Genomic DNA, 13935 nt, shown 5'->3' with positions numbered 1-13935 from the left:
ATGCCTTCTCTGTGTCATACTTTCAAGGGGTTCATATCACACGCGGTATCACCCGCGTCTTCCTCCCCAGACACACAAACGTGCTTCTGTATATGCATGCGAACCGATATGCATGCGAATCCTGAATCCTGACAAAGCGGGAAGCGCGGAGAGGCCGGTCAGAGAGGAAGTCCTTTGGGCTTTAGGGAAGAATGCGTGTCTCAGCAGATACAGATGTGCAGGGTCACGTACACGCACGCACTCGCGCAGATACGCACCTGAGCTTCCGGCGAAGGCCGGACGTGGAGACATGGACTATGTAGACAGATTTGCATCGTTGGACTGGCGGCGAAGGCCGCGAGCCGTCGCAGCCGACGGACGCCGTCTTCTTTCGGGTCTGCGTGCGTCGCGTCCTCTTCTCGCGTCCTTCATCATTCGTCAGCCAGAAGCAGAAGGTAGGTCGTCGTCCATCCGGCGAAGGGGAACGGCCCCTTGCCGCGGCCTGTGGTGTCGCAGTACCTCTCGAAGAAGGAGCCGGTCCGCGCCCACTCGCTCTCAACCGCCTTCATCAGCCGCGCGCGCGTGCGCGTGTAGAAGGCCTGCAAGTCCGCCTCGAGGCTTTCGCCGTCCTCCTCTGCGTCTGCCACGGCGGCCGCCCGCGCGCGACTCTCCTTTCTCGCGGGGGTCAGGTAGTGCTTCTTCAGGCCCCTGAGCAGGAGCACGTTGATGTGTACCCAGACGTCGCCCCGCCAGTAGTCGGAGCCCTGGTGGAACATCGCGTCGCCTCGCCGCAGACTGCGCAGGCCGAATGGACTCGAAAAGCCGAGTTCTTCGTTGTCCGCGACCTCTAGCAGCCTCCGCAGCAACATGTCCCCCGCCCCTCGCGCCCGCCTCGCCCCGGACGCGGCCTGCGCGGCGGCTGGAGCGCCCGCGAAGAAGGGCAGCGCGCCGCCGCGCGGCAAGAGGCCCAGCGCGAGAGGCAGCAGCGAGGGCACGCCGACGTAAGCCGACGGCGCCGGTCCCACGGCCTCGTACCGCCAGAAGCTCTGGTCGCGCAGCGGCGGCGTGCGCATGCAAGCTGGGCAGTCGCAGTGCGCGGGTCCTGCGCCGCAGAAGCCCGCCGGCGAGCAGCAGGGCGCGGCAGAGAGAGGACTGCAGAGCGACGGCCGCCCCGTGGAGATCGGGAAGTCCGCGCCGCACCTGAGCCTCACGCAACGCCCACACGCTCGCCCGTCTCTGTGCGGGGCCTCGCGCAGCCGCGCGAGAAACCGACAGTTGGCTCCCCTCGTCCGTCTCTGTGCTTCAGCTGGACGGAGCAGATTCGCTGTCACAGCGTCTAGATACGCAGGAACGCACACCGGCGACCGCTCAGTCGGCGCGACACAGTCTCGACTGAAGCGGCCCCTTGGGCCTCTGTTCCCACTATTCGACTGCTTGTTGCCATATGAGCAGCTTTAAGACTGGAAACAATACTCCACTGGCACGCGAACGTAGCTACCCTGGTCGCCGAACCCACACAGTCACCTTTTTCGCTGCACACGCGGGCACGTGCGCAGCGAAACGTCCACACATATACGTGCACTTGCACAAGCATGCACATGTACACATTTGTAGGTCTGTGTATCGCGTCTGCTGCGCCCTCACCTGCCGTCTTCTCTCCAAGGCCAGACGGGAACCGGGACGAGCCGCGAACCCGCTGCGTCACCGCGCGTCCGCACGAGTGGCTGCTGCGTGGCGAAGTCCACGAAGAGCCCCGCAGGGTGGAAGTAGACACTCGACTCCGCCGGCGGCCGCGCCTTCTTCAAATTGCACCGCTCAGAAGAAGAAGAGGAAGAAGAGGAAGAGCAAGAAGAGTCAGAGCGGAGGAGGCGGGAGGACACAGACAGGGGCGCGTCCACGCCGAGGAGCTTCACGCCGAGCGAGGCCAGAACGGGCTCGTAGGCTGCAGGAAGAAGAGACGGGAAGGGACAGTGTAAGCCAGACTGCGGGTCGCGGCTCTCCACGTCGAAAAGACTCTGGTGACTGTCTAACTTTCATATTCGTCGCGTCTCTTCTGCGACATTATATATAAGTAGATATATACATATATATACATGCATGCAACCCTAAACTGTATACAAGCATATACATATATATACGCCTCCCCCCATGCAGTGGGAGTGAACACCGCTCCCACAGTTTTGAGATCTTCCCGTGCTGCCAAATAGCCACGCACGTGTGCATGGGGTAGGAGACACGTATGCTTCCGGCACTTTAGGGTTTGAGGCTGTTCCAGGGTCCCAGATTCAGTGCTTCCGTCGCCCTAGCAGCTCCTCCCGCAGAGCGGCCTCTTCAACCTCTAAATCAGTACGGAAGCGGAGCTTTGTTCCACATTTGTACCCGCCTAAACCCGCCTAGACACACGCTTCCCTGCGGATCGCCGCCGCCGTCACTCGTCACTTCGTTCGCTGCTTGCTTTCGGCTCCGCGTCTCCCCGTGTTCCCTACTTTTTTGGCATTCGGCTGCGCTGGTCGCCGCCTCCGCCACGCGGGCCTCTGCAAGGAAAGCGCAGGCGGCGTAAGTCCCCCGAACGAGGCTCATGAGCCAGACGTGGAGGTCGAGATGCGCCGCCGGCGGCAGCCCCGCCTCGCCGCGCTGCTTGCTGTAGACCTGCAGCGGCCGCGGGAAGTCGTCGAGGCCGCTGCTGAAGGCGGCCGCGGGCGCGGAGGCCGGGAGCTGCTGCCACCGCGGGTAGCGCGTCGGCTCCAACAGCGCCGCCAGCGCCGCCGCAAACGAAGACCCAGCGTGCGCCGAGGGCGCGGCGGCCGCAGAGAGGGCGAGTGCGGCGGCGTTCGGGGCTTCGGCGACGCGCGTCGTGTGCTCGCGGACGAAGTACTCTAGCCACTGCTCGAGGCGCGGATAGATGCGGGCGACGACGCGCGCAGCGAGCTGCGACACGGCCGCGGCCGCCGCGTCTGTGCCGCCTGCGAGCGCGTGGAGCTGAGGCGCGAGGCGCCGGGAGCCTGCCGCGCGAGCCGGCGTCTCCTTCGTCGCTCCCTCCGCCGCGCGCGCCCCGAAGACTGCAGCGGCGACCGCCTCCACCTGCCCGCGCGACGGCAGCCGATCTTGCCAGAGGAGGTTGAAGAAGGGATGCGCAGAGGCCCCGCGGGCGCCCGCGGGGCCGGCTGCCAGCTCCATGAGTCTCTCGACTGCAAAAATCAGCGTGGGGGGATTCCCCGCCTCCGGGTACTGCCTGCGGAAGACCTCAGGCAAGCCGACAGTCATTTCCTCACGCAGCGCGAGCTCGCGCGGCAGCCAGCCTGCGAAACACGCAACACGCGAAACTGCGCCTCAGCCCCGCTGCGTCCAGCGCGACGCTGAGAAACCCTAAACCCTGCAACGACGACGACGTCGCGACATACAGGCTCGCAGGAGACGGACGCGCGCGGCAGAACGCAAATCCCAAACCCTAAACCCTAGATCTAGGCGGCGCGGGACTGACCTGGGGAGATGTCTTTCGTTCTGTCCATGATGCTCATCCAGGAGACGAGGTTCTGGGCGACGAGGAGTGGAAACCACTCGATGGCGACGAGGGCGTGCATGCCCTCGTCCCAGAGAAAGGGCCTGGGGAACTTCATTCTACAGGGCACGAAGGAGAAAAGCGAGAGTGCATCGAGTCGCCACTCGCGCGAGTCTCCGCCCCTCTTCTCGCCTCCGTTTTCGCCCGCCTGGTCTGCACGCGACGCCTCCAGCTCGTCTTCCTCAAGCTCGTCTGCTGCGCGCGCCGAGAAGGCGGAGGCGGGCGCCGCCACGGGGAGCGCGCCTGAGAAGAAGCCGCGCGAGCCGAGGAGATTCGCGACCATCGCGCGCCGCAGCGCCAGCGGAGGCGTCGAGGCGGAGGCGGGCGCGACTGGGAACGCTTCGGAGAGCTGCAGGCTGAAGAGGCGCGAGTGGAGGCGCTCGAGGAAGTCAAAGTGCGCGCGGAGTCGCGATGACGACTTCGACGGAGACCCAAAGAGGAACGGGCTGATTCTCGCGTCCAACTCGTCAGCGGAGAGCGACGCCAGGCAGGCATGGTTGCATGCCAGGGGCGGCTCGTGGTTGCCTGCGTCGGGTGCCGCGCCGAGGATGCCTTGCGTGAAGACATGAACATCCACGATCAGCTCTCCGTCGTCGTCTCCCGCTTCCGCGGACTGGCGGTCCATGACCTGCAGCACGAGGAAGTTCGCCTCCGCCTCTTCTTCGTTCGGCAGCGTGCGACGCCCCGCGGCGGCGCTCTTCCCGCTACCTTGGCGAGTCCTCCCCCCGCCCGACTCCTGCCTCTCCAGCAGCCTCTCGATGTGTCTTCCAGAGTCCCAAGCCTCAGTCGCGGCGCCCTGCAGCAGCGCGCCGCCGTAATACACTTCTGTCTCCCTCGCGGGGGCCTCCGGTAGGGTCGCTCCCGTCCCCGAGCCGCCCTCGCCCGTCCAGTCGACGCTACGGGCCTTCCCCGTTTTGCTCCAGAAGGTCTCCACTACCGCGAGGAGGTCGCCAGCGGCGCCGTCACCGCGCCCGAGGACAAACATTCGGTTGCTGCCGGTCGCGCGCGTCTTCTCGCCGCGTCTCTTCGAGGCCGGATGAAGCGCCACGCCAAAGTCCTCGTCTTCCGACGTGAAGTATACAAACAGCGACCCCGGCGACAGGCCGCCGCGACTGTCTCCCTCGCCTCCGCCCCCCTGGCCTCCTTCCCGCTGGCTGCCTTCTGGCGCCCTGGAGGCGGCAAGGCGGAAGGAGAAGACTCGATCGGGGAACTGCGGATGCTTGACGAAGGTGGAGACGATTCGCAGGCGCTCCAGGTCGCCCGTTGCGGCGTCGCCGCTCGCACGCCCGCGGCGGAGGTGAACGATTTCTTGTTTGCCGTAAAACACGCCATCGTGCTCCAGCCAAGTCGCGCGAACGCCTTCCCGGCATGCGCGCGCATCCGCCGGCGCAGCCTTCTGCGCCTCGCACTTTCGCACGTCCTGCAAATTGGTTTCGTTGATCAGGTGGAAGATCTCCTCGCGCCGCGCCGCAGTCGGGGGACCGGACGGCGCGCTCGCCCCCCAGAGTTCCGCGTCGTCGGTGTCGTCCTCCTCGTCAGCGAAGGCTCTCGGCTGCCGCGCGCCATCGCCCTCCGCGCCGTCGCCGCTCCACGCGAGGCCGGTGAGGAAGCCGCGGGCGCGCGACGACGCGCGGAGAGAGAAAAACGCGGAGGGGCGGTAAGTCCCCCAGACGGTTCCCCTTTCGAAGGCTGAGGGCAGCACAGAAGAAGAGGCGGACGAGCGCGTAGATGGGGAAGGAGACGGGGCCGCGCGAGCCTGCAGACACGGCGAGAGTGCGTCCTGGCGCTGAGGCCTGCAAAGCCGCGACGAGACGCACACAGCCAGCAGGAAAGCCAGAGCTACTGAGAAGGAAGGGGGGCGACTCACGCGAGAGCGAAGAAACCCGCATACGGCTTGCAGCCCCATTGTGGACGCGGAGGAAGAGGAACAGAAGAAGACGTGGAGAAAGAGACAAGACTCGAGAGCTCCCTCCCTCCGGCGGTTTTACGAGGCGCCGGCTGAGTGGAGGACCGTGGCGCCCTCTGCGGAGAAGCCTTGACGGTCCGCGGCCATCTACTTGGTTTCGCAGACGCCTGCGAGCGGGAAACCGTCAGACACGACGGAGAAGACTGCCTCATTCAAGCGATATCGCGCTCGACGCGAGACATCCAGTTCTGTGCTGAACGACGAAATTGCCAACACTCTGCGGAACAGGCGCAACACAGGCGCTCTGAAGTCTGCCTAGGGGCTGCGCCAATAAGGAGACAGGAAGTTTACCGGAGAGGAGAACAACGAGGATGTCCGACTGTGAGGAAGGGGCGCGCACATTTGCTGATCGACCGAACTGGCTTTTCGGGGAGAGATACACTGCACACAGGCCCTCCGCGCAGGCGAGCTAGCGGGCGGTGGGAGAGAAGGTTGATCAAGTATACTGGGGAGAAAAACGAGCCAGAAACACAGACGAGAGGGGAAGAAACCGCGCACAAGCGGCCTCGGTGAAAAGCGTAACAAGACACGCACAGACCCCCTGAGACAAGCAGCGAATACACCAGGAAAACGCGTTCCCTCCCAGCACCGCTTTGCTCTCGGATGTGAAAGGAGAGCCTCTTCTCAGAATGTGAAAAGGAAAAGCAGTTCAGGGAAAGGAGAAAAAGCGAGCTATCGAGTGTGCTGTTTCACGTCAACACACTCCGGCGTGCGAGATGTTTTCGATGCATGCGCCCCTTCGAGCCGACACCGTGGCAAGCTGAGGAGAGGGAAAAACAGAAGCCCTTTCAGGCCCAGCCGCCATCTCCCTCTATCTCTTTTCCTTGCAGGAGAAGAAGGACACCCGCAGTTTTCCATGTGCTTTTTATGCAGTCCCTCCGGCGGGGCTTGATGCATCTAATCGTCGGACGGGCCTTTCGGCGCAGAAGGAGTAGTTCACAAGACACTGAAGCTTAAATATCTGCTCCTTCCTTTTTGCATGCCACACTGGAAGTCTTTATGTGCCAAAGAGATCGATTTGTCCTCAAACTGGCGAGTGTGTGGCGCTGCGGAGAGTCGCGCATGTCCGCGCGCCGAGCTGCACACCGAACAAGGCTCCGCAAGGCTCGCAGAATTCAGCAAGCACAGATGGAATACCGTCCCAGAAGGACGCCACTTTGAGCTGAAATGATGTTGTCTGCGACATGGCACGCTTGCTTCCCTGTTCGTGTGTTCTTTTCGTCCTCAATCGTGTATCTGCCGGCGGACGAGACCAGCTGACCCGTGCGAGCGGAAATGCAACTGTTCCTATGCCCTGCGCGGTGCATACAGAACAGGAAAACAAGTTGAGGAACTCGCTAAAACCTGAAGCCTCTTCACAGGCGGGGTCTCTGCATCTGGTTTTCGTGCTCTGCCTGTTTTGCCTCCTCTTTTTTGCACACGCAGCAGCGAGGCCGCTTCTCGCCGCGGCCGCCTCCTCTTCAGCTCCGTCGGGTTTACCTACACCTCGCGGACTTCCGACGCGCCAGCTGCCTCGGCGCGACGGCGCGCTTTTCGCGTGTCTTTCGCTTCCCTCGCGGTCTCGTTGGCGTCTCTCGTCCTGCGCTCTCGAGTACGTCGTTCCCTGGAACCTGGGAAGCTTGGAGCGGCGCGGCAAGGCTGAACAGGCTCGCGCGAGCTTCGTGCGGTTGCCAAGCGCCGGCGGAGGAGCCGACCTGCTCGCGCAGTTCCGCGCAGAAGATAATGAAGCACAGAGTGCGTGGCTGGCGCCATATGCACGGCCAGCTGAAACTGGCGCGCGAGGAGACACCAATAGACGCGGCGACTTCGAGGAGCGAGGGCGTGTTAGGCAGCGAGCGTCCCGCGCCTGGTTCGATGTGCGCGACGCCGGCGGCTCGCCGAGAGTGTGGCAGCGCGTGCCTCCATCCTTCATTTCGCCCGTCTCGTCTGTGTTTCCTCCCACGGTTCCCGCTCCGTCCGCCTCTTTTCTTCCCTCCTCGTCCGTGCAACGTCCTCACCAGAACGCGCGCGCGCGAGCTTCGCCTGCGTCCGGTTCAGGAGACACTTCTGTTAGTCGTGCGGCGTCGCCGCACTCTCGATTCTCCTCCTTGGCGCCTTCAACGTCTTGGCCTTCTTTCGCGTCCGCGTGTGCCTGTTCGCCGCACCCTTCCGCTCTTGGCCTGGAGGCTCCTCGCCGCAGCACAGCGCTGGGGTCCTCCTCTGCAGTCAACGCTTCGCGACGCGACGGGGTCGCGTCGCCGGTCTACGACGTCGTGGTGGTTGGCGGCGGGCACGCGGGGCTGGAGGCGGCGTTGGCTGCGGCGCGCCTCGGCGCCTCCGTGCTGCTGCTCACGCAGAGCGTGCGGGCGCTCGGGGAGTTGTCTTGCAATCCGTCGATTGGCGGAGTTGGAAAGGGCAACCTGGTGCGCGAGATCGACGCACTCGGCGGCGCGATGGGTCGCTGGGCGGATCTCGCGGCGATTCACTGGCGCCTGCTGAACGCGAGTCGTGGTCCCGCCACATGGGGCGTTCGCGCGCAGATCGACCGGTCGATCTACAAGCGCGTCGTGCAAACGGAGCTCCGCGCGCGCCTGAAGCGGGGAGAACTCGCCCTCCTCGAGGGCCTCGCCACTCGCCTCCTCGTCGAGGGAGACGGCGACGCAGACGCCGCGCGAGCCAGCCGCCCCTGGAGCCCGCCCCCCGGAGACAGGGCCGCACCGGGCGCGGACGGGGATGGGGGAGCAGAGGGCGGCTGCGAGCGGCGGAAACGAAGGCGCGTAGTTGGCCTGCGAGTGAAGCTGCGGCCGCAGAGCAGGGACTTGGCGCAGATCCTCGCGACGGAGGCGGAAGAGGATGAGAGCAGCGAGGCCAAGCACGCCGACGCGCGCGACTCGCAGACGCAGGAAGTCGACATTCTGGCGCGCGCAGTCGTCGTGACTGCCGGCACGTTTCTGGGGGGGAAGTGCTCCACGGGGCCGTCGCTTGCCCTCGACGCAGGGCGACTGTGGAGCCCGTCGTGCCCTGCTTCTTCTCGCGCGGCTTCGGGCGGACAGCCGGCGCCTCTGAGGGAGGTGGCGGCCTCGGAGTTGTCGGAGAGTTTGCGGCGGTTCCTGCCCATGGCGCGGTTCAAGACGGGCACGCCCGCGCGGCTGCTGCGACGGTCGATCGACTTCGAGCGACTTCAGATCCAGTTTTCAGATCCTGCGCCCTCGCCCTTCTCTTTTCTCCACTCGCCCTCGCAGCTCCGCAGGCTCCGCCCCCTCCAAGTCGCCTGTTACCTGACCTACACGAACGCCGCGACGCACGCCATTGTCCGCGACCGCCTCCACGAGCTGCCCAAACACCTCAGCGGAGAGGACGGCAGAGGCTTAGGGCCCCGGTACTGCCCTTCCATCGCCACAAAGGTGAAAGAAGAATCGAGGCCGGGAAAGGGCTTAAGATAACTCAATCGATGCTCGAAAAAGGGTTTTGTGACAACGTGCGCGATCTGTTTTTCTCTTTCCTCTTGTTCTCTCTGCGCTTCAAGTGCTCTCTCTGTGTCGTGACTCTTTTTTGCATGCGCGCGTTCACCTCGGGTGTCCGCGCGGCCTCTTCGTCGCTAGCTCACGCGTTTCTCCTCCTCGTTTTCTCTCCCTCACGCATGCCTCGCCGCTGCGCCTCCTCCCGCTCGAGATCCTGTCCGCCAGCCCCGCGGCGTTTGTCTCTGTTCGCGTCTGCGTCTCAGGTGCTGCGCTTCCCGGATCGCGGCCGCCACGCAGTCTGGCTCGAACCCGAGGGCCTGCGAAGTCCGCTGATCTACCCCAACGGCCTCTCGGGGGCCTTCGCGCCCGCGACGCAGCTCGCGCTGCTGCGGTCTATCCAGGGCCTCGAAGCCGTGGAGATGCATGCGCCCGCCTACGAAGTCGAATACGACTTTGTACTGCCTTCCGCGCTGAGCGTGTCGCTCCAGACGGAAGCCGTGAGCGGGCTGTTCCTCGCGGGTCAGGTCATCGGCACCACGGGCTACGAAGAGGCCGCCGCTATGGGCCTTCTCGCGGGCTGGAATGCCGCCCTCCTCGCGCGCAGAGACGCGACGAACGCGCGACCGAGCGCCTCCCGCGACGCCGCGAAACGCCCCGCAGAGGCCTCCTGGGCGCGTGAGGCGGCGCCGGCTGAGCGCGACGGAGGCGCGGAAGACGAAAGCCAGAAGGCGACAAAGCTCCGCGAAGCAGACAGAAAGACCGCCGAAGAGGCGCGGAGGGAGGCGACGCGCGACGCAGCAGAGACGCCGCCCGCCAGGCGGGATGAAAAGACTGCGCCACGGAGGCCAGCCGACAGCCGGCCGGGCGCCCACGCACAGACTGCAGCGCAGGGGCGCCAACGCGGGCAGGCGGAGGGAGAAGTCGCCGCGCAGCCGCCGCTTTTCGCGTCGCGATCTGAACACGCGAGCGAGGCCGCGGACTCTGGCCTATCTGCAGGGGCGCCATGCGCGTCCCTGCCGCCTGCGATCTCGCTGAATCGAGAAAAGTTCCTCATCGGCGTTTGCGCACACGACTTGACGCAGACGGGCGTCGAGGAACCCTACCGCATGTTTGCGAGTCGCTCGGAGTGCCGCTTGACTGCGCGGCCAGACAACGCGGACTTCCGGTGTATAGAAACTGCGCTCCGCGGCGGAATCGTGCGCGACGCAAGGCGAGTCGAGCTCACGCGCGCGCGGCACGCGAAAGTGCAAAGTCTCCTGGCTCTGCTCAGGTACGAAGGAGAAAAACAAAGAACCCGACAGGTTCGAGACGACGACGCGGGCGACGTGAGGGACGGGCGCCAGGCAGCAGCCTGGCAGCACACGAAGTGAAAAAAACGCTTCTAGCGACGCGCACGCGAAAGGGAGAGAGCGCGGAGATCTCGCGCGCTGAAACCCGAGGCGCAAATAGAGTTTGCGGAACCAAAAGCGCCGTGTGCATCGTTCGCTGTCGTGTTGTAGATCTCCGTTTTTTTCTCGTTTGGTTGTCGCGAGCCTCCTATCCATGCGCCTTTTTTTTCTTCAGGGGTCATCCCGTCCCCTTCAAATTCCTTTCTTCGGCTGCTGCTCCTTGACATTCTGCCGCTGTCTGTCTCTCTTTTCTCTTCAGGGGCTACCGTCTGCCCGCGCCTCAATGGCGAGCCGGGGTGCGGCGGCTGCTCGCGCTGGGCTGCGACCTCTTTTCTCCAGACTGCTTTGACGCGTCTCCGGCGTCGTTTTCCGTGGCGCACTCTGCGTCTCCCGCGTCCTCTCCGGTGTCGGCGCCGTCTTCTTTGTCAGAGGACTCCCCGCGCAACGCCGCTGCTTCTGCGTGCGCGGATGCCTCCGCTCTCGACGGCTCGTCTGTCGCGTTCTCCGGCTTCGCGTCTGCAGCCTCTCCAGGCTCGGCTGCGCCCTGTAGGATCTCCTCGCTGACGCCGTGGCGGTTTGTGGAGGACGCGCTCGCCCACCTGCTGTCGCGTCTGGGCCTCTCAGACAGGTGCTGGACGGCCGCCGACCTCGTATCGGCACTCCCGTTTTCTTTCTTTCCGCCCTCCACGAATCCTGCCTCGCTCTCTCTCGCCCCGGGGGCGCGTGCGCCGGCTACTCCGGATCTGTCTCTGTCGCCGCTGTCTGCTGGCGCGTCGGCTTCCGCCTCGCCTGCGCCTTCTTTCGGGCCGGCCGCGGGCGAGGAGGCGCCTACAGGCGGAGACAGGGGGGAGGCGGAGCCGGCGGCGGAGGCGGAGACGGCTGGCGTGCGTGGCGCCGAGGCCGCAAACTCGGCAGGCGCCCGTACAGCGGGGGAAGAGCGTGGGGAGGGAGACTGCGGCGACGGTGCCCCCTCGCATGGCCTTGAAGAGACCCAGGCGAAGCGATTCGTGCCTCTTTTGCAGATTCCGCTTCAGCTCGTTCTTCTCCTCTGTCTGTTACGCGAGTGCTCCAGGCAGCCTCCGGAGTCGTCCTCTCCGCCTTGGCTCGCGGGCGGCGACTCTGCGGAGCCCCCGGCGTGTACAGACGAGGCGCAGCTCGAGAGCGCGCGGATGAGAAAACGAGAAAGCATGCCGCCTTCCGCGTCGAGCCGAGAGAACGCCGAAAAAGGGATGGATGAGACGGATATAACTCGCAAGCTCGAGCGCCTCCTGCTGAACTGGGAAGATGAACTCGAAACGATTGCAGTCACGGTGACAGCCGAGTGTACGTACAGCGCGTATCTCCAGGAGCAAGAGAAGGAGGCAGAAATCGCCGCGGGACGCGCAGACGCGAGGATTCCGCCCGACATTCAGTACACACGGTACGCCTCGCAAAGAGCCAAGGTGCGCAGACGCCCCACGTACATATACCAATATGCATACATACATGCACACACACATACATACCTACATACATACGTGCATACATACCTACATGTATACATAGATACATACATATACCTACATGTACACGTAGAGTCACATACATATATATACATACATACCTACGTACACGCATATACGAAATATATATATATGTACAGACATACCTATATGTATCCTTACCTACATACATACATATGCATCTGTATCGTCGTAACGGTGAACAGGCATCCTCATGTGGTTTTGTCTGTCGTGGGGGTGTCTGCGCTGCGTTTTTAGATCGAATTTCCCCTCTTTCTCGACGGAGGAGCTCGAGCAGCTGGAAGCGCACCGCCCGCAGAGTCTCCGCGAGGCCGCGCGCGTTCCAGGCGTCAACCCTGCGTCTCTGCTTTACCTCTATCGTTTCCTTTCGCTTTCGCGTCGCAAGCAGCGCGCGAGGTAGCGTCCCTGGTTCGCCTGCCAGCAAGCCTTGCAGAGGATTTCCATTCTCTGGAACGCAGGATCGACTCTCCGCTTTTCTGTACAGCTACTATCCCAGGCTTTTTCTTTACGGGCGCGTGCGAAGAGACGCCCTCCTATACAGGCTGCACACTCCCAGGCGAATCCAGTTTCTGGCGCGCATGCGCTGGCTGCGAGCCGTGGCGAAAGGGAGACGATGAAGGAGAGACTATGCGGCCGGCGGTGCGGATGAATTGGCGGCAGACCTCTAGCTCCTTGCGCAGGAGACAGTTAAACCTTAAACTCCTTCCAGAGACAGAGCCATCTGCGTGCAAACTCGTCTGCATGCATTCGTGTCTATATATCTTTAAATGTGCACAAACGTGCGGCGGAGGCTTGCAAACATGTGCAACTCTAGGAATGTTTCTGCCTCGATGGAATCCTTCTCGACTCTGCCTGAATGCTCGGGTACTTCTTCGTTTGCATGCTCGGACCCCTTGTCTATCTAGCACGGTGCATGCAGTCAACATCCGGGGCACGATCTGTTTCGTTCGCATGGGGCAAGAGAAATGTGAATTTCAGAGACTCTGTGCGTCCCGCGTCGTCGCTCGCGCCTTTTCCGCGCCAACAGCAGCGGTCTCGGGGCCGAACGAGGCTACCCTAGCCCTGGAAACGTCGCAAGGTGTTTTCCACAATCGCACAAGGAAGCACAATAATCGGGATTCTTCTCTCGAGTAAAGCGCCTGCTGCGATCCACACACTGGCGTCGCTACCTCGCGAGGTGCCCTAAACCCTAAGAAAGGATCTGCTCTGCATCTCCTCACACGGAGGCCTGTTGTGAGACTGGCGTGCTGCGATGAGCGCCTTTCTCTGCGAGAAGCAACCTAGGCAGGAGCTCTTCAACGTAGCTACAGAGAAGGACTCGAGCCTGTCACACGAGGCACATGGCGGGACAGACGCTCGCCAAGCCGTTTCGCTCACTTTTCTTCTTGTCGAGGAGAGTGTGAATTCGGGGGGGCCTGGGCGAGGCGCCGCCCGCGAGGCAAACGCGTTCCTCTGCGGCTCTCAGCCCAGTGGCGGGGGAAGTGCAAGAGACAGGGAACGTCTCCCGCCAGACAGAGCGCCTGCAGTGGCATAGCTTCACGCGTCTAGGTGTATGGTGGCGAGAAGCTTCTGTGCGTAGCTGAACAGGGCCAGTCCTGAGGCACGCGTCGCGGGCGTGGACTTTGCGGTGTCGCTACCCCGATTCGCTTTACTCTCGTAGCCTCGGCGCCTTGGAATGAGCGAGGTCGAAGCCGCTGAGGTACAGCCAAACACAGGGTTGAGGCTTAGGCGGCCTGCCAGGCTCTAGACGAGCGGCGAAAGCTCCCTGGCTGTGGAGCCACGTCGGCTCAGCCTTTAGCTCATGTGAGCACTCATTTTCTGTGCTGTACTTTTATCGCCGGCTTCCCTAGTCTTGCTCAAGCGGAAACCAACAGTGGCGTGGCGCATGCCCCCTGTAGCCATCCTGCTAGACCCTGAATCTGAGTGCGCTAATGAGATCCACGGATCTCCACAGGAGCTGATGATTTATTTTTGAAGGGCATCTCTTTTGCATGCATGTAAGAAGGGATGCGGCCGGTGCGTAGGAATTCAGAGCCGAGGTGGTTGAGCCTCACATCCGAGCCAGAGTCTTGCCCTCATC

The 13935-nt window shown here is 63.3% G+C and overlaps 2 protein-coding genes across 2 annotated transcripts; one reads left to right on the top strand and one right to left on the bottom strand.

The window, feature by feature from the left end:
* Nucleotides 1-410: 410 nt before the first annotated feature.
* BESB_045900 (mannosyl-oligosaccharide glucosidase) lies at nt 411-5444 on the bottom strand (the record flags this gene model as incomplete). Its single annotated transcript, XM_029363041.1, has 4 exons — nt 411-1179; nt 1624-1921; nt 2466-3278; nt 3461-5444. 4 exons carry the CDS (start codon nt 5442-5444, stop codon nt 411-413), a joined length of 3864 nt encoding a protein of 1287 aa, XP_029220407.1.
* Nucleotides 5445-6688: 1244 nt separating this feature from the next.
* BESB_045890 (glucose inhibited division protein A subfamily protein) lies at nt 6689-12255 on the top strand (the record flags this gene model as incomplete). Its single annotated transcript, XM_029363040.1, has 4 exons — nt 6689-8887; nt 9208-10214; nt 10592-11752; nt 12093-12255. 4 exons carry the CDS (start codon nt 6689-6691, stop codon nt 12253-12255), a joined length of 4530 nt encoding a protein of 1509 aa, XP_029220406.1.
* Nucleotides 12256-13935: the final 1680 nt, after the last annotated feature.

The sequence above is a fragment of the Besnoitia besnoiti genome, chromosome III (assembly GCF_002563875.1).
Source record: "Besnoitia besnoiti strain Bb-Ger1 chromosome III, whole genome shotgun sequence".
NCBI classification, from domain to species: domain Eukaryota; phylum Apicomplexa; class Conoidasida; order Eucoccidiorida; family Sarcocystidae; genus Besnoitia; species Besnoitia besnoiti.
Note: the sequence above shows the minus strand (reverse complement) of the source record. Positions and strands in the feature narration are given on the sequence as shown.